The sequence below is a fragment of the Mustela nigripes genome, chromosome 2 (genome assembly GCF_022355385.1).
Source record: "Mustela nigripes isolate SB6536 chromosome 2, MUSNIG.SB6536, whole genome shotgun sequence".
In the NCBI taxonomy this organism is placed as follows: Eukaryota; Metazoa; Chordata; class Mammalia; order Carnivora; family Mustelidae; genus Mustela; species Mustela nigripes.
Window position 1 is genome coordinate 2,024,146 of NC_081558.1, and position 24,356 is coordinate 2,048,501.

At 44.1% G+C, this 24,356-nt stretch overlaps 1 protein-coding gene across 1 annotated transcript in view; it reads left to right on the plus strand.

Annotated features, from left to right (window-relative positions):
* The window catches only part of ZNF556 (zinc finger protein 556), a 31,284-nt gene extending 13,805 nt beyond the window's left edge, over positions 1–17,479 (plus strand). The window contains exons 2-4 of the mRNA XM_059387623.1: positions 14,254–14,380; positions 14,803–14,986; positions 17,217–17,479. Coding sequence (XP_059243606.1) covers positions 14,254–14,380; positions 14,803–14,986; positions 17,217–17,268 — 363 coding nt within the window. The 3' untranslated portion in view covers positions 17,269–17,479. The remainder of the gene's footprint in view (positions 1–14,253; positions 14,381–14,802; positions 14,987–17,216) is intronic.
* Positions 17,480–24,356: the final 6,877 nt, after the last annotated feature.

A 24,356-nucleotide genomic window follows, 5' to 3' on the forward strand; every position in this document is an offset into this window, starting at 1 on the left:
ACTCGATCCCAGGACCCTGGGATCATGACCTGAGCCAAAGGCAGAGGCTTAACTGACTGAGCCGCCCAGGCATCCCTCTTTGTGTGTTCTATAGTGAACATTCCTTTCTGATGTTTCCCTCATGAGGATTTGCACATTGCTGCCTGTTTTTAAGTTGCTAAGGGTTTTTCTTTCTTTCTTTTTTAAAGATTTATTTATTTATTTATTTATTTGACAGACAGAGATCACAAGTAGGCAGAGAGGCAGGCAGAGAGAGAGAGAGGGAAGCAGGCTCCCTGCTCAGCAGAGAGCCCGATACGGGACTCAATCCCAGGACCCTGAGATCATGACCTGAGCTGAAGACAGAGGCTTAACTGACTGAGCCACCCAGGCACCCCTTGCTAAGAGTTTCTATTTGGATTCATGTTGAATAGGATACATCTTCCTTTATCTGTTCAGATATTTTGACATTTTTCCTTTATTGTGGCATTGTAATGTCATAACTGATTTCATTGCCTTTAATTGTAAAATATAGTGTTTGTATATAAAATGCATAGGTGATTGCACAGCGACCTAAATATTCTAAAGGACATGTAAGCCAGGACCTGTGGAAGCCCTCACGCAGACATCCCCCTTGAAATGACTCCAAAGACAGGCCTCCTCTGTCTGGGCAGGTATCAGTGTATGCATCTCTAAGTCAGTAGATTTTATTTTTGCACGCTTTCTTTTGAAGAAAGCTGAAAAATTCAGGTCAACAAATTCAGTTTGTTTCTTGTAAATAACAAATGGTCAAAAACAATTACTTAGAACTAGAATCTAATATCCACAAAGGTGCATTGCTGTCACATAACTACAACAGGACTAACTTATAAACCAAGTCTAGTTTCAATAAACTTAGCCTGATTATTTACATAAGTGGAGCAAGCTTAGTGATGGACCATATAGACTCCTTTAAATCTGCTTTGTTGATCTTTTCTTAAGGAGTCTCACACTGAAAATTTTAAAAGGTGCTCAAAGCTAAGAAGCCATACCAAGCAGTTTCCATCACACTTTGCCTGCAATACATATAAATTCTGGTGAATTCCTCTCTTCTTGAGGTCTCCAAAATATCCTGTTTCTGCTCCTGCCGGGAGGGGACCTGGAAAGGAATCTGGGAACCCTGAGAGCGAGGTCTCGGGCTGCCATTTCCAAGTGATTCCACTGACTCCATAAAACCAGTCTTAGTGGACTGGTCTGGTCACATCCGAACATATGCGGGTCTCTCTCCAATCTGACCTTCCATTCCAGCCTCAACAGTATAACAAATGTTTCCAGCTGTGCCCTGTTACAAGGAGAGCAGATGCTTACTGAATTACGCAAATATATTGTCATGAAAATGCAAATAGAGTTGTCCCTTCAAACAACACAAGTTAGAACTGCTTGGGTCCACATATATGGATATTTTAAGAAATAGATAAATGATACTTTAAATTTTTTCTTATGATTTTATTAAAAATATTTTCTTGGGGTGCCTGGGTGTCTCAATGTGTTAAGCCTCTGCCTTCGGCTCAGGTCATGATCCCAGGGTCCTGGGATCAAGACCCGTATTGGGTCTCTGCTCAGCAGGGAGCCTGCTTCCCCCTTTCTCTCTGCCTGCCTCTCTACCTACTTGTGATCTCTCACTGTCTGTTGAATAAATAAAATCTTAAATATATATATATATTTTCTTGAACATAGTTGACCATAAGAATATAGTATATAATACATATAAAACTTAATATATGTTAATCGATTATTTGTTATTGGTCAGGCTTTTGGCCCACAGTAGGCTAGTAGTAGTTAAGTTTTAAGGGAGTCAAAGATATATATTGATTTTTAACCATGCAGAGGGTTGGTGCTCCTAATCCCTACATTGTTTAAGGCCAACTATACTCATTAAGTTTCCAAGTTCTGGGGGATCAGATGGGGAGAAAAACAATTTTTTTCTGTATTGTAATTAAACTGATGTGAAAGCAGGGACCTCGAGAGCAGAACCTGAGAAGGACAACAGTCTCATCTCGGTCACCCAATTTGCAACATGATTTTGTTTGTTGGTGACTCACTCGTAGAAAGTGCAGCAGGTAATTTCTGCACAAAGGAAACTATTCGCGGCAAATAAGGAAATCACAGGGAATGATTTCCGAATCTGTGACTCCCTGAGCAAGGCTGGATGAGTTCCTTTTGTTTGGGGTTAGGGTGGATTTTTTTTTTTTAAGATTTTATTAATTTATTTGACAGAGATCACAAGTAGGCAGAGAGGCAGAGACAAGGAGAGGGGGAAGCAGGCTCTCCACGGAGCAGAGAGCCTGATGTGGGGCTCGATCCCAGGACCCTGGGATCATGACCTGAGCCAAAGGCAGAGACTTTAACCCACTGAGCCACCCAAGTGCTCCACAGGTGGATTTTTTAAAAATATTTTGTTTATTTATTTGAGAGAGAGCACACAAAGGGGTGAGTGGGAGGCATACAGGCAGAGGGAGAAGCAGGCTTTCCGCTGAGCAGGGAGCCCAATGTGGGGCTCAGTCCCAGGAGCCTGGGATCATGACCTGAGCTGAAGGCAGATGCTAACCCGACTGAGCCACCCAGGCGCCCTTAGGGTGGATATTTCAATAGGAAAATCATATGTAGAAGCAGGCAGGGTGTGTTTGCCTCCTAAGGCCACATGCCTATACGTACATTGTGTGTTATGTAAATGAGGCTGGTGCTCCTCCTCGGGTGGAGATTTTAATATTCTAACGAGGTGAAGGTAATTCTTGGGCACTGTAGAGGTCACTCTCTGATCCATCTGTGCCCGTGTGAGTGGTCTAGCTCAGACTGGTCTGGGCCCACGGGAGGTCTTCACAGGGCAGTCACTACCACTTGAGCAGTAGTTTTGGGTTACATTTGTCTGAGTGAAGAAATACGCCAAAAAGAACGTAAGGAAGCTAGCAAGTTCAAGCTGGTGGGCAGTGGAGGTGTCAGGTCTTGGGGTCTAGTTGGTGAGAGTATTTGTTGGCAGACGTGTATTTTAGCTTAAGAGAAGGTTTCTATCTGGAATAGCCAACATCAAACAGTAATGTTTCAAACAAGGGCATAAAAACTCTCATTATCCTTCTCCATCCTTCAGCCCCACGTCATTCTTGTTCTGTTTGAATCTGGCTTTCCCGCTAGTCCCAGTAATGCTCACACGGCTCAGTTCTGTGATCCTAAGGTTATCAGAAACCTGTCTTGTCAAAAGTCCTCTCCATGAATCTCCTTGAAAATGCAGTGCTGTTGCAAAATCAGAGCAAAACGATAGCTGTCAATGACAAAAGACTCAAAAATGGCCACGGATCTGACCACATTAGAATTCACTCTAATGTAGCGGACACAGAGATTTGGTTATTTCTGTAACACTAAACACTTAAGTAACTAGAATTGCAAGTGATAACATACCAGGACATACCAGATTTCTAGGAGTTTCGTATGCTTTCTACAACATTGATGTATCCACACAAATACAGCCTAAAGAAGGCTTAGTATTCCTTACTTGACAGTTTCCTGTGTGATTTAATGTCTCCAGCAAGCCTAATTAGTTTAACATAACAAATCCTCTGGAATATTCTAGGGATCTTTCAAGGGAAGTCCCTAGTTTTCTTCTAGATCAAAAAGCTTCATTTAGAATTTGATTGGGGAAGTTTGTCAGAAACATCAAAAGGATTTTAAAGCACTTGGTCAAATAGGGCCACTGTGAAAAAGCACTTTGGTTATGAAACAACGTAACAATAAAAGACTAAAAGGGCAAACCCAGGGGTGCCTGGGTGGCTCAGTGGGTTAAAGCCACTGCTTTCAGCTCAGGTCATGATCCCAGGGTCCTGGGATCGAGCCCCACATCGGGCTCTCTGCTCAGTAGGGAGCCTGCTTCCCCTCTCTCTGCCTGCCTCTCTGCCTGCTTGTGATCTCTGTCTGTCAAAAAATTAAATAAAATCTTAAAAAAAAAAAAGGCAAACCCAAAGGTTATATGGTTATTAGCAAAACTTAGCTTTTCATATTGAAAAGATTCAGTCTGGGGGTACCTCGGTGGCTCAGTCTGTTAAGCATCTGCCTTCAGCTCAGGTGATGATCCCAGGGTCCTGGGATTGAGCCCCACATCGGGCTCCCTGCTCACTGGGGAGTCTGCTTCTCTTTCTTTCCGTCCCCCAACCTGTGTGTGTCTCTCTCTCTCAAAAGTAAATAAATATCTTTAAAAAATAAAATAAAATAATAAAAAGCTGTGTGGCCTAAGTAAGATACTTAACTTCTCTGGCTTGGTCTCACAGAGCTCTTCCACAAGTTAATTTTGGCAATACCATCCAGAAGTAGAAAAATACCGCACAGCACATATAGAGGCATATAGGAACAGATGCAGACAGAGACTTACAGTACCCAAGATTAGTGGAGAAGAGGTTTCATTTCTCCCAATTTCTAATTCCTCTCTCTTTCTCTCTCTCCTTTTCTGTGATGAGAAACATCTCCCTGAAGTTTGTATTTAAGGGACTGGCCCTTGGATCCTAGAGAATATGTGGGTGGGAAGTCTACATGACAGAGGCACAGAGCAAGTACTCAGGTTTCTCCAAGGACTTTGGTTTCTCAGGACAATACTCTACAAGCCTTTTGAGATAAAGAGGGCAGGTTTTGAGATTGGTCAAAAGGACAGGTTGAAGGTCTTTTACTTGTTTCTGAACAATTCTGGGGCCATTTTCTAGTTGTGAAAAGGTTTTAAAGATTGCTTTGCAGCTTAAATGATACCATAGGTATACTATACTAGCTGCATTATCCTCAGTTCAGTTCTTCCCCTTGGGTACCTGGTTTTACTTTAGCTTAGGAGAGAAACCCTACCTTCCTCTCAGGCTCAAATGGCAGCTTCCAACGTGGCCAAACTTTTGACTTAAGAGCTACTTAAAAACAAATTCTTTTGAGTATCTTGTCAATTTTCAGCCAAGAGAAGCAGTGAACACTACTGGTAGTATTGAATAACCTGGCCCCCCTCCCAAGGAGGATGCAAAGAATATTACCTTCCCAAGACAGAGAGTCACTCCAAAGATAGCTATAAGGAAGAACTGACAGCATCCGTGTCCCAGTCAGGCAGACAGTAAGCCAAGCAAGAAAGCAAGAGCAGTCCCTGGGAGAGAAAGGATCAGTAACCAGAGGGTATGGAATTGGAAAGGAGGGGTCATAAGGACTTTCATTTTCCTCTCCTACCTGTCCCTAAACATCATCCTTCAGCTGGCCATTTGTGGGAAAGCCTAGGAGAAATTCTGGTCATCTGTTTTCTCTGTGATGGGGAGGGGGGGTTGTGAATAGCCACTCATCTTTCTAACTCTCTAAATTTGGTATAATCTGCTGAAGAGATCTGCTGTCCAAGGGACAAGGATTCTTTGGCTGGGGACCTAGGATAGTTCCACAAAGAACATTACACTGGAAGACCAGAAGCTGGCAACCCCTGTCTGTCCAAGCACTTTTGACTTCCAGCATTTACATGAGCACCTGCATACCCTAGGCTGGTGAATGAAGGGAACCTAAAACAGGCAGATGGGGCCGGATTTTGAGAAGGGGAATTTACATTGAGATTAATTTTTGTTCTAATCTCTGTTCTTTCAACTTGTTAAGGGAGTCCCTAAGGCTAGTCGTTACATTTCTTTGTGCTAGGACTCTCCACAGGTGCCGATAAATAAATTGTTTAGGATGACAATTCTAAATTTTTTTTATTCTTCTCTCAGATATAGCTAATTCAAAGGATCCATCATCTGGCCATTGATGTGTAGGATCATCAATAGCAATTCAGACCATTAAGCCTTTCTGGGGACCAAAGAGGACTCACACAAGAGACTATGAGATATGCAGTGCTCCTAAGATCCAGAAAGGTCACTCCCAGAGATAGTCTAAGAAAGCAGAGACCTTCATTGCTTAGGCAGTAAGGATGGTGTAGTCCGAGGGGCGCCTGGGTAGCTCAGTGGGTTAAAGCCTCTGCCTTTGGCTCAGGTCATGATCCCAGGGTCCTGGGATTGAGCCCCGCATCGGGCTCTCTGCTCAATGGGGAGCCTGCTTCCTCCTCTCTCTCTGCCTGCCTCTCTGCCTACTTGTGATCTCTATCTGTCAAATGGATTTAAAAAAAATAAAAAAGATGGTGCAGTCCGATTTCCTATGAGAACATGAGACACCTCCAGTCACAAACCCCCTAAGCTGTGATGCTGGGCAGGTGCTCACCCACAGAGTGATGAAGAATGAAATGACAAAGATCCATGATGGACTGGGACATTTTGTGACATTTTCCCCTGAGAGTTGGCATTGCCAAATAAAAAGTGTGGTTTGGAACCCCAGCCTGTTCAACTGGACCCCAAGGTGTACCCCAGGAAGTGCACCTTCCAGATGGTGGGGACCAGAGTGCATGTTGTTACAGGTCACAAAGCTATGTTCTCAGGATACAGAACAAGATGAGTTCTTATGTGCACATTAACAGCTTTAGCGAAGCCTTGGGTCTTTTCAGAGCCACGTGAACACTTTCCTGCTTGTGCCCAATAATTTTGTGGATTTGGCTTCCACCTGTTCCTTAGCAACAGCCTTTACTTCATGTGCATGTTAACGAAAACCACGTTTGTCTAAAAAGATACTGGTCTGGGGGGTACTATGAACTCACTGGTCTGTGAAACTGGCTCGAACAGCAGGCTTGGATGCTGTGTTCTGCCGTATGGTTTCCTTTCTTACGACAAACAACATAACAAAGTCTGACCGTCTCTGAGAGAAAAAGGACCACTAGAGTTGCTAAACTCAGGGAACCAATTTCACTAATATTTTCTCCTGCTAATCTAAATTTAGAGAAGAAAAAAGAAGGGGCGGCCTCTCACCACTGCTTCCACAGGACTGTGCAGATGGACATACAAGACTCTGATGTAATTCCTACTTTTTGCCAACTCTTGTCGGACATCCCAGGCTCTTCCTACTGCAACAGCTTTGGGGTGAGAGCCGTGTCTAGCTGGTGAGGCCCCCTGGTGGGCTCACCAAAGGTGCTGGGGAGGAAAATTTTTTCTGTACTCTTAAAGGTTCTTCTGGCCAGTCTTAGAATTACATTGACATGAGATCAATTAATAAGAGGAAATCAAACTTAATTTTGTAACATTGGAACCCAGCATACAAGAGAAGTTCAGAGACAGGGAAAATGAGGTATCTACACCATCCTGAGCATAGGAATGGGATAGCGACCTGGGGCTTCAAAGGGAGGAGGGCAGTTCACAGGCCCAGAAGAAGAACAGATGTTTGTTAATCAGACATTTGCCCTGCCATACAGATGGGTCAATCAGATAAAATTTATCTCTGGTAATAACTCTTATTCCGGGAAAGACCCCCAACTTGGATTTTCCTAGGTAGTTACGGGAGGGACAAAAGTTTCTCTTGAACCTGCAGGATCTCAACTGCCTTCCTTTCAAAATAGTCCACATGCCAAAGTAACATGTTTTGGGGAGATTTGACCTGAACCTCTTCAGGAATAAAATATGTTGGGTAAATCTAGGACAGCAAAACAGGGGCCTTGAGCCTCTGGGATGTCATCTGTCATCTCTGTAACGTTGGGAATGGGAGAATAAGTGGTGAGAATCTACAAATCTAAAATTCCATAGTCAGTTGAAGTTCATTCATTGCCACCCAGTTTTAACCTGGCAGGTAGACTACTTCAGAGTGGGGCCAGTAGACTAATGACCCCAGGATTGAGCATATTTCTAACTATCAGTGAAGGCCCTCTGTTCCCTGCTGCAGCTGACACCCTGCTGCATTTACTGTCCCCATTGGCTGAGGAAGGTGATAATGCCATTTGGCATTCCCCATGGGTGATTAGAAGCATGACCCAATCCATTCTGTCTGTGGTGCCAGCTGTGATACTGTTAATTCGCATTTGTTACGGGGAGCCCTAGGGTTTCTGAAGAGTCCTGGTTCTGCAAAAGTCTGCATGAGAACTGAAGTAGAATTTATCATCCCCAGTCCTGGAAGTGGTATACGGCATGCTTGAGGGGCCAGGTGGCAGGTTACTTCAGGTGCAAAGCAGAGTATCACCAGTAGAGAGAGAATTTAGTTAGGTCATGTGTCGTGATACACTCTGACCACCTCTGCCTTTTGTTGGGTTGTGTGATCCATTCACACTGTTAGCATCATTGTGGCTATCTTGTGCCTTTGTTTTATTTTGTTTATTTTTAAAAAGATTTTGTTTATTTATTTGACACAGAGAGGGAGAGATCACAAGTATGCAGAGAGGCAGGCAGAGGCAGGCAGGCTCAATGTGGGGCCAATGTGGGGCTCAATCCCAGGACCCTGAGATCATGACCCATGCCGAAGGCAGACGCTTAACCCACTGAGCCACCCAGGCGCCCTTAAGGATTTTATTTATTTGTCAGAGAGAGGCAGAGAGAGAACACAAGCAGGGTGAGCAGCAGGCAGAGGGAGAAGCAGGCTTCCTGCAGGACTTGAACCCAGGACCCTGGGATTTTGACCTGAGCCGAAGGCAGACGCTTAACGGATTGAGCCACCCAGGTGTCCCTGTCTCGTGCCTTTGTTCCTATATTCCTCTACTACTTTGTTTTGCATTAATATTTTCCAGTAAAGCATTTCAATTTGTTTAATTACATTTTTAAGTATTTTTTTAAGATTTGATTTATTCATTTGACAGAGGTCACAAGTAGGTAGAGAGGCAGGCAGAGAGAGAGGAGGAAGCAGGCTCCCTGCTGAGCAGAGAGCCCGATGTGGGGCTCGATCCCAGGACCCTGAGACCATGACCTGAGCCAAAGGCAGAGGCTTTAACCCACTGAGCCACCCAGATGCCCCATTTTTAAGTATTTTTTTTAAAAGATCTTTAAATTGGTTGCTTTAGGGTTACAAAATACCCCTAATCAATTAGCTTCAGATTTATGATTGCTTAATCCCAATGCAGTACATAAATTGTGCTCCAATGTAGTTTTATTCCCCCCCTTTATAAGGCATTATTTCCCTGTATATCACAAATTAATGTTGCAAAGCCAACAATGCATGCTTTAATTAATGCTTTATCATCTCGAATCACTTCCATCCCTCTTCCATTACAGTTTTATTCCTACCCACCTCCTTCATGCTGTTATTAGGAATTAGTTTACAAATATTTTATGTCCTAAGTTTTATATACCCAACATGCATTTTAACACTATTTTACATCATTGCCTTTGGAATCAGTTAAGAAAATGAAGCAGAAAAATACACATTTATGTCATTATCTTTGCCAATTTTCTTTACTTTTTCATGTGGATTCAACTTTCCTTCTGGAAAAAATTGCAATCAGTTTTTTTTAATTAAAATTCCTGTTAACATACAGTGTAATATTAGTTTCAAGTGTATAATTTAGTGATTCATCACTTACAATACCCAGGGCTCATCACAAGTGTCCTACTTAATACCCATCATCTGTTTCCCCCACCCCCACCCTCCCCCTGTCTCTGGTAACCATCAGTTTATTCTCTGCACTTAAGAGTCTGCTTCCTGGTTTGTTGCTCTTCCCCCCACCCCATGTTCACCTGTTTGTTTCTTTCTTTCTTTAATTCCACATGAGTGAAATCATACGGTATTGGTTTTTCTTCGACTGACTTATTTTGCTTAGCATAATACTCTAGCTCCATCCATGTTGTTGCAAATGGCAAGATTTCATTCTTTTTTATTCCTAAGCAATATTCCATTGTGTGTGTGTGTGTGTGTGTGTGTGTCACAGCTTTTTTATCCATTCATCCGTTGATGGATATTTATGTCCTTTCCATAATTTGGATATTGTTGATAATGCTGCTGTGAACATTGGAGTGCATGTATCCCTTCAAATCTGTATTTTTGTATCCTTTGGGTAAATATCTAGTGCAATTGCTAGGTCATAGGGTAGTTCTATTTTTAGTTTTTTAAGGAACCTACATATTGTTTTCCAGAGTGGCTGCAGCAGCTTGCATTCCCACCAACAGTATAAGAGTGTGCCCCGCTTCTCCAAATCGCCGCCAACACTTGTTTCCTGTGCTAATTTCACCCATTCTGACAGATGGAAGGTGACATCTCATTATCCTTTGGATTTGCATTTCCTGATGAGTGATGCTGAGCATGTCTTCGTATGTCTGTTAGGCATCTATCTGTATGTCTCCTTTGGAAAAATTTCTATTCATGTCTTCTGCCCATTTTTTTAAACTGGATTATTTATTTTCTGGGTGTTGAGTTTGGTAAGTTCTTTATATACTTGGGATACTCATCTTTTCTTCATCAGTTAAATCATTTGCAGGTATCTTCTCCCATTCCAGAGGTTGCCTGTTAGTTTTATTGATTGTTTCCTTTGCTGTGCAGAAGCATTTTATCTTAATGAACTTTCAATAGTTTATTTTTGCTTGTGTTTCCCTTGCCTCAGGAGACATATCTAGAAAAAAGTAGTTGCGGCTGAGGTCAGAGAGGTTGCTGGCTGTGTTCTTCTCTAGGATTTTGATGGTGTCCTGTCTCACATTTAGGTTTTTCATCCATTTTGACTTTATTTTTGTGTGTGGTATACGAAAGTGGTCCAGATTCATTCTTCTGCATGTTGCTGTCCGGTTTTTCCAACAGCATTTTTTGAAGAGGCTGTTTTTTCTCCATTGGATATTCTTTCTTGCTTTGTTGATGATTAGTTAACGAGATAGCTGTGGGTTCATTTCTGGATTTTCTGTTCTGTTCCATTGATCTGTGTGTCTATTTTTGTGCCACTGTCATACTGTTGTGATGACTACTGCTTTGTAATACAGCTTAAAGTCTGGAATTACGATGCCTCCAGCTTTTCCTTTCCTTTTCAGGATTGCTTTGGCTGTTTGGGGTCTTTTGTGGTTCCATACAGATTTTAGCAGTATTTGTTCTAGCTCTGTGAAAAATGGTAAAAATGCTGGTGATATTTTGATAGGAATTGCATTAAATGTGTAGATTGCTTTGGGTAGTATAGACATTTTAGTAATGTTTCTTCTTCTAATCCATGTTCCATTTCTTTATGTCATCCTCATTTTCTTTCATCACTGTTTTATAGTTTTCAGAGTACAGATCTTTTACCTCTTTGGTTAGATTTATTCCTCAGTATCTTATGGTTTTTGTTGCAGTTGTAAATGGGATATACTCTCGATTTCTGATGCCTCAGTATTGGTGTATAGAAATGCAATACTTTTCTGTACACTGATTTTGTTTCCTGCGATTTTACTGAATTTTATGTATCAATTCTAGCAATATTTTGGTGGAGTTTTTTGGATTTTCTTTATAGAGTATCATGTCATCTGCAAATAGTGAAAATTTTACTTTTTTCTTGCCAATTTGGGTGCCTTTTATTTCTTTTTGATGTCTGACTGCTGAGGCTAGAACTTCCAATACTATGTTAAATTACAGGGGTGAGAGTAGACATCCCCTGCCTTGTTCCCAACTGTAGAAGAAAAGCGGTGAGACTTTCCCCCTTGAGGATGATATTAGCTGTGGGTTTTTCATATATGGCCTTTATTATGTTGAGGTATGTTCCCTCTGACCCTGCTTGGTTGAAGGATTTTATCTTGAATGAATGCTGTATTTTGTCAAGTGCTTTTCTTTTTTTTTTTTAAGATTTTATTTTTATTTATTTATTTGACAGAGATCACAAGTAGGCAGAGAGGCAGACAAAGAGAGGGAGAAGAAGACTCCCTGCTGAGCAGAGAGCCCGATGTGGGGCTCGATCCCAGGACCCTGAGATCATGACCTGAGCTGAAGGCAGAGGCTTTAACCCACTGAGCCACCCAGGTGCCCCAGATTGCTCTTTTCAAACTGTGTCCATGTTGATTGTCTGTGTGAAGTAGTGCAACATATTTTGAGCTCTGCAACAGTTGAGTTGTCTGATTTTTAAAACTCCAATCTTCAGGGACCTGGTGTGGAGGGGATCTGTGGTGGTCCTCTAGGAAAGAACCTCACTGTGCTGCGATTGATGCTGGTGTGATCCAGAAGGGCAGTCCTACCAGATCACAGGCTAAAAAACCTGTTTCCAGCTTAGGGGCTCTCAGCAGGTGTCTCTGCTTCCATCCTAAGGGACAGGGGAGGGAAATTGCACCTGCAGGCTCTTTTGTCCCTTGAGAGGCAACTCTGAAACATCACCTCTCACAGAAGCACTTCAAGAAGAGTGAACAGGAGCACCTGGGTGACTCAGTGGGTTATGCCTCTCTGCCTTTGGCTCAGATCATGATCTCAGGGTCCTGGGATCAAGTCCCGCATTGGACCTTGGGGAGCCTGCTTCCTTTTCTCTCTCTCTCTCTCTCTCTCTCTCTCTGCCTACTTGTGATCTCTCTCTGTCAATAAATTCTTAAAAAAAAAAAAAAAAAAGAATAGTGAACAGTCTCTCCCTGTGCCCATTAGATGATCTTCAGATCACACTATCTACCCTGCCATGTTTGCATGCCTTCACTGTGGGAGTAGGGCAGTGCTCTTAGGGCTCTATCCCAGCCAAGCCTGCCAACTTCTTTAACTCCAGTATTTGAGCTGCGCTGGTTGCAAAAACTCAGGAAAATCAGCCTGTCTCATTTTCCCAGCCAGTGGCTTTGGGGAAGTTGTTCTCCTTTTGCATTCCCATGTGTTCCCGTCTCACCTTTCTCTGCAAGCACGGCTCGCTTCCCTCTGTAGCACCTGCGATCTCTTTCCCCCACACTAGAGCTTCACATGTCCTACCTTCCTCAGTGTGGCCTCTTTTCTCCTTGTACTTGTGCACCTGGTTCTGTCAGCCTGCAGATTGATTTCCTGGGTATTCTAGGGACGAGCCAGGCTGGAATCCTCCTACTAAGTTGTCATCGAAGCTCTCTGCCTCAATTGCTATCAGTTTCAAGATTTTTCTTAGTATTTTCTTATATTGTGCTTCTCCTGGAGAAAAAAATTCTCAGATTTTGTTACCTGGGAATGTGTCATTTTGCCTTCACTTTCAAAAGTAGCTTTGGGGATGTAGATTCTTTATTGGCAGTTGCACATGCTCTCAGCATTCCGAGTACATTACCCCATTACCTCTGACCTCTGCTGTCTCTGCTTAGAATCAGCTCTTGTCTTATTGGGGTTCCCTTTTAGGTGACAGGTTTTCCTCTTGCTGCTTTCAGTATTTCTCATCTCTGGCTTCCACAGTTTTCACTACCATGTATTGTTCTTGGACCTCTTTGTGGTTTTATTCTTTGAGGTCCATTGAGCATCTGGACGTGTAGCTGATTTTCACCAAATTTAGGATGTTTTCAGTCATGATCTCTTGAGTATTTGTTGTGTTCCCTCCTCTCCCAACCCCATGCTGCCAGCACATGTATGTTGGCACACCAGACAGTACCCTCCATTTCTTCTGTTTTCATTTTTGTTCTCTCTGTTCTTCAGATTGCATAGCCTGTCTTCACATTCCCTAATTCTGTATCTTGGCAGTTTCAATCTGCTGCTAGCCCCTGTAGTGAATTACTTTATATCTGAGGGAGTTGGTGGTGCTTAGTGTAAGGGGTCTCCAAGACCAACCTCAAATATGAGGACTCACTACAAGGGCTCACAGAAATGTTTATTCCACAGACGGATTTATTTCAGAAAAACTGTCACACACAGTGCCCTGTTTACTTTGGGGAAAGGGTCTGTATTAAAATTAGTGAATAGAAAAGGAACATGAAGCAGAATCCAGGAAAAACCAGGATCAAGCTCCAAGTCATCTCCTCTTGATGCAGTTATACAGACAGAGCTTAATGTGACAACTTCTATAAAATATTTCTAGCTAGGGGAGCTCACCCAGGCCTCAGACTCTGGGGTTTTACTGAGGGTTAGTCATGGGCACTCCTGTGTGAGTGGTCTTGGCTTCTCAGCATCCAGCTCCTCTGGAAGTCTGATACTGTATGTCTCATGGCTCAAGACCCCACCCATATACACAGACACTTGTCATTGCATGTGTTCTGAGAGCTTGCAGATTTCCTCCCAGGAGAGGGTCAGGGGCTAGTCCTAAAGAATATTCAGGGTTTGGACAACTGAGCTCTGTTACCCTTTTACTGCAGACTTTCCAACAGAAGTATTTACTTAATGTGCATGGCATATCTCCCTGGGCGCTGGTGATAGAAAGGAGTAAGATGAGAGCAGTCATGATAAATGTTGTGTTACGGTTGACTCCTTAGTGGTGCAGGTAAGCCTGTTGGAGTCTGATGAGCACATATTGAGAGACCAGAGGGTTGGATTTCAACTTCCTATGAACTGATTTTAGTTTCCCAGTGCTTTCAGACTCACCTTCCTCCTGCACACATTTGTATGTTTCAGGACTTGGTGATCTTCGAGGATGTGGCTGTGGACTTCACCCTGGAGGAGTGGGCCTTGCTGGATTCTATGCAGAGGAACCTCTATAGAGATGTGATGCTGGAAACGTTCCAGAATCTGGTTTCAGTGGGTAAGAATGGCTGCAGGCCTTCACTTTGTCATTTAGTAAACAAGTATCTCTTGTCGGTGCTTTCCCACAATTTGAAATGTGGAAAAGGAATGCACTGGAAAGTAAAAACAGACATGGTCACAGCCATCTCGGACCTGCAATATAGTAATGTCTCCATGACAGTGGGAATGTGTGCATTAAACTTATTTTTGTCTTGGTTCAGACTTGAAGCTTCCTTGGCTTATTGGTAGTGGGGGCCTGGCTTCATCTGTTGTTTTGGTTCACAGAGATGTTTCTTGGAAAACTTGATAGTTAGTAAATTGCCTACCCTTCTGGCCCCTCCTGCCTGCCACTGGTGAAGTGCTGAAAGCACTAAAGTCCTCAGTCTTTCTTTACTCATAAGTTCCTTCCTCCTTTAATATGTTTTCACCTTTTTGTTTCAGATTATGAAACACTGTTTAAAGCCAGTGGGTTGGTTTCTCAACAGGATACGCTTGAAAAAAAAAAATCTATTGAACAGAAAATGGCAAAATTCACCAGAAATCATTCTTGTGCCTACGTTTTAGAAAAAAATTGGGAAGATGACAGCACTAAAGATCAACATGGAAACCATGCAAGACATCAGAGGTGAGATGTGTTCATAAGATAAAACAGTATTAATCCTAGGACAGAGTTTTGGTATGTCATGAGATTAAAAAAACTAAAAACCAAACTCTGAATCTATTTGAGAGAGAGAGGACAAGTGGGGTGGGAGAGGGACAGAGGGAGAGGATGAAGCATGACACAGGGCTTGATCCCAGGACCCTGAGATCATGACCTGAGCTGACAGCAGACAGTTAACTGACTGAGCCAACCAGGTGCCCCCAAATCTATTTCAAATTCTGGGAAGGTTTTTAAAAACTTGACAGAGACATTGAGTGTTTGAAGCATAACTCAGTTAGACACTCTTTTTTTTTTAAAATATTTTATTTATTTGACAAACAGAGATCACAAGTAGGCAGAGAGACAGGGAGAGTGAGAGGAGGAAGCAGGCTCCCTGTGGAGCAGAGAGCCCAATGTGGGGCTCGATCCCAGGGCCCTGGGATCATGAGCTGAGCTGAAGGCAGAGGCTTAACCCACTGAGCCACCCAGGCGCCCCTCAGTTAGACACCCTTTTAGGAAGACCCCATACATGATAAACAGTATGAACAGTGAACATGATAGAGGTCGCTTCTAGGGCATTTAGTTAACTTTAAGACAATCCGCAGAGGGAGGAAAAACTTCTGGATACTAGAATGCAGTTAGCCATCTGTTTCTAATACTTACTAGTTGCTAATAACAAATCATTAATAAACATAATATTGATAAAGTGTTTCTGACTTCTAATAGAAATCCTGCAACAGACAGATTCTGTGAAAGTAAAGAAAGAAATCAGCACAGAGGAACTTGCAGCCAGCTTCCTCATTTTAATTTCTGCAAGAATATTTCCACAGGAGTAAAACTCTATGAATGCACCAAGTGTGGGAAAGGCTTCATGCATCTTTCTTCCCTTAAAAGGCACGTCAGATCTCACTGTGGACAAAAACCACACCTGTGTCAGGAACACCAGCAGGCTTGCATTTGTGGCACATGCCTGAGAACTCACACTGGAAAGAAGCCCTACGGATGTAAATTATGTGGGAAAACCTTTCCTTATTTCTACTCTCTCACACAGCATATCCGGATGCACACTCCAGAGAGAAACTATGAATGCAAGCAGTGTGGGAAAACCTTCCAAGAGTTCTCCAGTCTTACTAGACACGTGAAAACACACACTGGGGAAAAGCCATATAAGTGTAAGGAATGTGGGAAAGCCTTCATGTATCCCTCAATCTTTCAGAGACACGTGGTGACACACACAGAGGAGAGGCCGTATGAGTGTAAGTTATGCAGAAAAGCCTTCCACCATTCTTACTCTCTCACTCAGCCTATGAAGATTCACACTTCAGGGAAAACCTATGAATGCAGGCCGTGTGGGAAAACCTTCCATGAGTTCTCCAGTTTTACTGGGCATGTGCGAACTCACACTGGAGAAAAGCCATACAAGTGTAAGGAATGTGGGAAAGTCTTTATTTATCCCTCTGTCTTTCAAAGGCACATGATAACACACACTGGGGAGAAGCCCTTTGAATGTAAGTTATGTGGGAAAACTTTTCGACATCCGTACTCCCTTGCTCAACATAAAAAGAGTCACAAAGCTGAGAAAACTTATGAATGCAAGCAGTGCGGCACAGCCTTCCGCGGGTTTGCCAGTCTTACTAGACACGTGAGAACCCACACTGGGGAGAAGCCACATAAGTGTAAGGAATGTGGGAAAGCCTTCATGTATCTTTCTACCTTTCAAAGACACATGATAACACACACTGGAGAGAAGCCCTGTAAGTGCAGACAGTGTGGGAAAACCTTCAGTTATCCCCAGTCTTTCCAACGACATGAAAAGACACACACTGGAGAGAAGCCCTATGAATGTAAGGAATGTGGGAAAGTCTTCAGTTGGCCTGAAACCTTCCGAGTCCATCTGAGGGTTCACGCTGGGGAGAAGCCGTATAACTGTGAGTTCTGTGGGAAGGCTTTCAGTTCCCCCAAGTCCTTCCAGGGGCACACAAGAACCCACACTGGGGAGAAACCTTACGAGTGTAAACAGTGTGGAAAAGCTTTCAGTTGGCCCTCAACCTTTCGAGAACATCTAAGAAGCCACACTGAGGAGAAGCTGTATAAATGTGAGAATTGTGGGAGAGCCTTCTGTCACTCTCGCCAGCAAGAACGACCCGGAGACGTGATGGGTGGCAAGCTTCTTTATTTGTTCGTTTTCCTCTCTCGCTTTTCTCTGTTCCCACAGGCAATCTCCCCACTATATATATATCCACCGCCTCGGCCAATCACCGCTCTAGTTACGCGCCCCTCTCCCTGATCACGCAGTGCGCACGGGCTCACCCATGTCTGCCGTCAGCCAATCAGTCTCGCTTCCTCAAAACCCGGGCACTTCCGCATACGTGACTCCTTGCATCTATTGCATGGCTCTCCACAGCCTTCACTTCTTCCAGATCCTTCCAAGGCCACGTGCGGACTCACACTGGAGAGAAGCCTTATGAGTGTGCACAATGTGGGAAAGCCTTTAGTTGGTCCTCATCATTACAAAAGCATGTGAGGATGCACACTGGAGAGAAACCCCATAAATGTAAACAATGTGGGAAAGCCTTCAAGTGGCCCTCATCCTTTCGAAACCACATGAGAATGCACACTGGGTAGCAGCCCCAGAAATGCGTGTAATGTTGGAAGAGTCTTTGTTAGGCCAGGCTTTCTAGAGAGAGATTTGGTAATTGTAAGTAATGTTGAAATATCTTGCACTAATTCATGTATTATACTCTGGGAAGGAAATACAGAAGTTATAAACATGGTATTGTGTTTGTCATTACCTCATTTAACACTGGACCCCTAAATAGTGAATTTCTGGTTCTTTCACGAATAAGTGCTCATGTAAGAACTCTAAGTCCTCCTTCAGCGAGGGTGTGGAAGCTTGAAAAGTGTTCTGGTTTTTTGCCCAATTTTTCAGTTAATACCATTTTCTTTCTTGGTAGTGCTACAGTAATGTGAAGTGTGCTTTTATGTGACACAGAGTTTAACTCTCATATAGTGTATTGTAGTGTAAGTGCATGAGCATCTGATTATAATGTAGCACCTGACAGCGTTGGACTGCTGCGGCTTCTGTGTCAAAGACCTCCATGTGGACTAAATATAGTTAGCTGTTGGGCGCCTGGGTGGCTCAGTGGGTTAAGCCGCTGCCTTCGGCTCAGGTCATGATCTCAGGGTCCTGGGATCGAGTCCCGCATCGGGCTCTCTGCTCAGCACGGAGCCCGCTTCCTCCTCTCTCTCTGCCTGCCTCTCTGCCTACTTGTGATCTCTCTCTGTCAAATAAATAAAGAAAATCTTTTTAAATAAATAAATAAATAAATAAATAAATAAAAGCAAACCAGAAACAAATGTTGAGGATGTGGAGAAACGAACCGTTGTACACTGTTGATAAAATAGAAAAGCCACTGTGCAAAATACTATGGTAGTTGCTGAAAAATGTAAAATAGAATTGCTGTCTGATCCAGCAATTCCACTTCTGGGTATATACCCAACAGAACTAAGAGCAGAATCTTGAAGAGATGTTGGTACACTCGTGTTCATATCAGCGTTATCCACAATACCTAAAATGTGCAAGCAACTCACATGTCCACTGATGGATGAACAGATAAGCCAGATGGAGGCCATACATTTAATGGGCTATTTTTCAAACTTAAAAAGGAAGGAAATTGCAATGTGTAGTGAGACAGATGGCTCTTGAGGACATTATCCTAAGTGAAATAAACCCATGAGACACAAACACCATATGATTCTACATGTATGACTAAGAGTGTCAAAATCACGGGAACCTGGGTGGCTCAGTGGGCTAAAGCCTCTGCCTTTGGCTCAGGTCATGATCCCAGGATCCTGGGATCGAGCCCCACTTTGGGCTCTCTGCTCAGCAGGGACCCTGCTTCCCCCTCTTTCTCTGCCTGCCTCTCTGCCTACTTGTGATCTCTCTCTGTCAAATGAATAAATAAAATCTTTTTTAAAAAAAGTTTAAGAGTGTTAAAATCATACAGACATGTAGTACATTGGTGGAGGCTGGGGTCTGGGGGAGGGGAGGGAAGGAGAGTGGGGAGTCAGTGTTTAGTTGGGACACTTTCACTGTTACCCTATGAAGAGTTCTGGGGAGAAGGATGGTAGTGACGGTTGCAAAACAGTGTGAATGTATTTAATACTTCTGAACTTTACACTTTAAAATATCATTTTATGTATATTTTACTGCAATAAAAGGGGGGAAGGTCAGCTGAAGGGCATAATAAAACTATAAATCCATGACCTGCTTTTATCTCATTTGCCAGGTTTTATGTCCAGCCCACTCATTTTTCACCAGATAATTTTGAAGAAACTGATAATACTATTTAATCCATGAATATTTTGGAATGTAATTTTTCAGCATAACCCAAAGGCCATTATCATACCTAAAAATTAGCAGTTTTCCCTTAATATGTTCAAATAAACGTGTCCAGGAAGTTCACTAATCATCTCCATAAGGATATAAGATCTGTACATTATCAATTTACTGTAGTTCTTTTATCTGATAAGGGTCTAGAATTCAGAATAAAAAAGCTTTCAATTCAAGCCAACCCTGTTAAAAAATGTTCAATTCAGTAGGTCCTTTATGAAGTGCAAATTAAAACCTTGAGCTATCGCTTCATACCAACCATGATGGCTGTTTAGTAAGAAATGAAAAATAGGTTTTGGCAAAGATGCAGAGAGACAGGAACCCTCACACACTGGTGGGAACGTAAACGGTGCAGCTGTTTCAACTGTGTTGAAAGCACAGTGGTTTCTCGGAGTTCATCACAAGGGTTACCATATAACCCAAAACTTCACTCCCGGGTGTGTACCTTTGTGAAAATAAAAGGAAACCTCCTTTAGCATAGTTAGGAAGCCAGCCGCGGGGCTCTCACACCCTATCACTTCCCAACGCTAGACCAAACTGGGGGAGAGGGACCTTAAGTGCAGACACTCTACCCCCAGCTGGAGGGAGGAGGTTTTCTTCCTCCCTAGCAACAGCCCAGCCAATGGGAGGCCATCGCAGCTCAGCCAATGAAAAGCCACTACAGTGGAACTCCCTTCACTCTCCCCAAATTTCCTGCACTTGCCTACAGTGCTTGTCCCCAATTGCAGTTCTGTGCTATTTCCAAATAAACCCACTGTCTTGCTGGTCAAGTATCTAGCACTTTTATATTTTAAGTTTCCATTATTTGGTGATCAGAATTGGGACCAGTAGACCCCGAGAGACTCCGAGCCTGGTGAACAAAGAGGTACCAGAACTCACAGAGCCTACTAGGCTCACTGCTTTCTCTCCCAGCCTGGAGACTGACAGCAAGTTTTCTTCTGGGTTTTGAGCTCTGCTCTCCTTGTGTTTCACCTCTCGGGCTTCTTCAGGACCTTCAGGTTTTACGGCCTTGTCCTTTCTCGGAGTACCTGCAGCCTATGGAGGTTCGTAACGATGTGATTTGTTGCTCAGAGATCCTAGACAAACTATCCTTGACCACTGCGTTTTGTCACAGGTAAAATAAGTTTCTCAGAAACTAGTGCAAGGGATAATGAGGCCCTGAGACTTAGTATCTTCTATTATGCTTTGATGCCTTGAAGAGCTGCTTTATTTACAGGGTATTGATTAATTCTGGGAAGAACTTTTTTTTAAGATTTATTTATTTGAGAGAGTATGGAGCAGGAGGGGCAGAGGGAGAGGGAGAGAGACTCTAAGGCAGACTGTGCTGAGTGCAGAGCCTGACCTGGGGCTCCATCTCACAACCCTGAGATCATGACCTGAGCCAAAACCAAAAGTCCGTCACCAAACTGATCGTGCCACCTAAGTGCCCCTTCTTGGGAGAACTTTTGAGGGATCTATTTGAATCTTGATGGGAGGCACACTGTGGATTCTATCAGTATCAGTTGAAAATTTTGCTCAGAAAGGATGGTAGGGGATCTATCTCATAAGAACAAATGATCACAGGAACCTGGGTGGCTCAGAGGCTTAAAGCCTCTGCCTTCAGCTCAGGTCATGATCTCAGGGTCCTGGGATGGGACCCCAAGTCAGGCTCTCTGCTCAGCGGGGAGCCTGCCTCCCCTCTCTCTCTGCCTGCCTCTGCCTACTTACGATCTCTCTCAAATAAATAAATCCAATTAAAAAAAAAAAGAACAAATGATCAGTGTCCCCATACTGTTAAAGTGTGTCAGATATGGAGCAAATCAAAGATGTTCAAGTGTCATTTAACCCCCCTTCTTGCTGATTGTGATTACTACTGGCAAACCCTCTTTGAAAAAAAGAAATTGCAGCGTGATACTCTTCTAAGAAATGTCGGTGCACACATGAACAGAGATGAAGCACGTAAGGAGAAGGAGGGGATAGCACAGGGGAGGGGCAGAGGGAGAGGGAGAAGCGGCCCTGGTTGGAGCTGGATCTCAGGACACCAGGATCATAACCTGAGCCAAAGGCAGACAGTTAACTGACTGAGCCACCCAGGTGCCCCGAAGAACTTAATAGTTCTTACCTAGACAGCCAGAAGAATGCAGTGCAACTGAAACCAGGAATAGAGAGGCACCAGGCACATCAGCTAGAGGCAGGGAATATTTGCTGATTTTCAGAGATTGGACTCTCTTGTTTAGCCTCTTCCTGACTGGACCTGGACATGGTCATCACATGTCTTGACTCATCCCTGACAAGGAAGTGCCTCGTCTGAGGACAGGTGGGTGGAACTGGCTCTGTTAATGAGAGGGAGCCACAGCCCAGTAGTGAGCTCCAGGCCACTGCAGGCCAGAGAGCTTCCACTGTCTGAGGCCATGCTTGCGTCCTGACTGTGGTGTGAGGACGTCTTGCTTACTCACAGCCGGCACTGCATTACATGTTCTCCATAAAGGGACTTAGCACAGATGAACCCACTTGCTCCTCAGCAAAGTCTTTAAAGCAGATACTGTTTCTATCTCCTTGCATGAGCTACCTGGGGCCTACACAGGCGGGTGAGTTTTCAAAGGCCACTGAGCAAGAAAGGAACCAAGTCAGGATCGTGATTCAAAGTGAGCCTTTCTTCCCTAGACCCTATGTTCAGTGTCGGATGCAAAATACTGAGCTTCCCTCGTGGGCTACGCGCTCAGCTCAAGGCAGTCAGTGAAGTCCACATCGGTCTAGACAGTGCAGGCTCTTGCCCACATGTCCTCACGCTGCTTCCCGCTCTCCCACTCCTGCTTGCTCCCTTGGTGCTCCCAAGTCACCCCTTCTTTGTAAGCACTGACTGTCCCTCTAGGACCCGAGTTTTATCACCTGCCTCCCTGGACCTTCCTATGTCCCTTGTTTGGCCACATATGACTGGCCAACCACTAAGGGACACAGAACAGGTATGGATTCAGAGCCTACAAAAAGCATCACGCGGGCACCCCTGAACTTGGCTCTCAGATTCTGAGAACTGGAAGCAAAAGCAGCACAAAGTCACAAGGAAAACTACCTCTGGGTACATGTAAAGGTGAACGATTTGTAAAAAATTTGAAACAGGATTTCATGGTCCTGCTGTGAAAGAGATTTCCACGGAAAATGTCACATACGGACTCTCCCACCGGTGGGGACATCAAAACGTGGTTGCGACACACACCTTCCAAGCTCGGTGCGGCTGTATCGACCCTTATTAGTGCGTGGGATCCACACGATCACTGGTCATCCTGGTGAACCGAGGACAGTAGAGGAAGGCGCATTCCGACAGTGGTTGGAATAAGTGGTTGGAATAACTAGAAGTACTCCTCTCTGAAAAGACTACGGAATCTTTTTTTTTAAGTAATTGACTTCTTTTTTTTTTTTAATTATTTATTTGACACAGAGAGATCACAAGTAGGAAGAGAGGCAGAGAGAGAGAGGAGGAAGCAGGCTCCCCGCTGAGCAGAGCCCGATGCGGGACTCGATCCCAGGACCCTGAGATCATGACCTGAGCCGAAGGCAGCGGCTTAACCCACTGAGCCACCCAGGCGCCCTGTACGGAATCTTTGTTGTCCATTCCCACTACCACATTGCTGTACGTTTCCTTCCCCCGGTCCCAGCGGGGCTGCTCACGTTACACAACCCCTCAGACATGAAGCCCCACCAGCTCCACCCGAAATACAATCGAACTTGTACCATGCCCAGGGCCCGAGGGGCATCGGAGGGCCAGCTGATGGGACCAGCTTTCCTCCACAGCAATTAATACAAGGACACGCCACTGGGTGAAGCCTGACCACCCACTTACCCATCCATCATGGGAAGAAACGTCTTGCTCGGCACAATTCAGCACAATTCCCAGCAAAAGAAACGAGGAGGAAGGACTAGTACGGACTTCCATGTAAACGCCTCACAGCTACTCGGACAACAAACACTGAGAAGCAGCATTTCCAGAAATTAGGAATTTCCTCAAGGTGGCTATGCCTGGAGCACCAAGTCATAAAGTCATTCCCACAACTAAGACTCCCCTCATCACAAGTGTGGTTTGTTTGGTTGTTGACAAGTACGGAAGATGCAGGTGTCTGGCTCCCTCTCCCACGCCCTTGAGCTGCGAGACCGTGACTCCTGCTGTTGTCAGAGGCATTACATGGGCAGCATTAAGGATTTCACCACTGGGAGTAAATCATCTTTTCAAAATAGTTATTTGAGAGGGTGCCTGGGTGGCTCAGTGGGTTAAGCCGCTGCCTTCGGCTCAGGTCATGATCTCAGGGTCCTGGGCTCGATCCCTGCATCGGGCTCTCTGCTCAGCAGGGAGCCTGCTTCCCCCTCTCTCTCTGCCTACTGTGATCTCTCTGTCAAATAAATAATAAAATCTTAAAAAAAATAGTTATTTGAGAAAGACAGAGAGAGCGCATGAGGTGGGGGAGGAGCAGAGGTTGAGGAAGTGATTTTCAGAGACTCTGTGCTCGCTGCGGAGCCCAACTCAGGGCTTGATCCCACAACCTCGAGATCACGACCCTAGCTGAAACCAAGAATTGGAACTGAACAGACTGCAACACCCAGGTGCCTCAGGAGTAAGTCATTTTATTTTATTTTAAAGATTTTATTTATTTACTTGAAAGACAGAGATCACAAGTAGGCAGAGAGGCAGACAGAGAGAGAGGGGGAAGCAGGCTCCCCGCCGAGCAGAGAGCCCGATGCGGGGCTCGATCCCAGGACCCTGAGATCATGACCTGAGCCGAAGGCAGAGGCTTTAACCCACTGAGCCCCCCAGGCGCCTCAGGAGTAAGTCATTTTAATGAGACAGTGATAGCAGCTCCCTGGGTATTGAAGAAACACACACCAGAAGGGGAATGTCAACTGTACTTGTCCTATTCACCCAGAATAGGTTTTGTGTGTGTGTGTGTTTTTTTAATGGACACAATCAGAAGAAAAAGTTAATCCTGACGAACG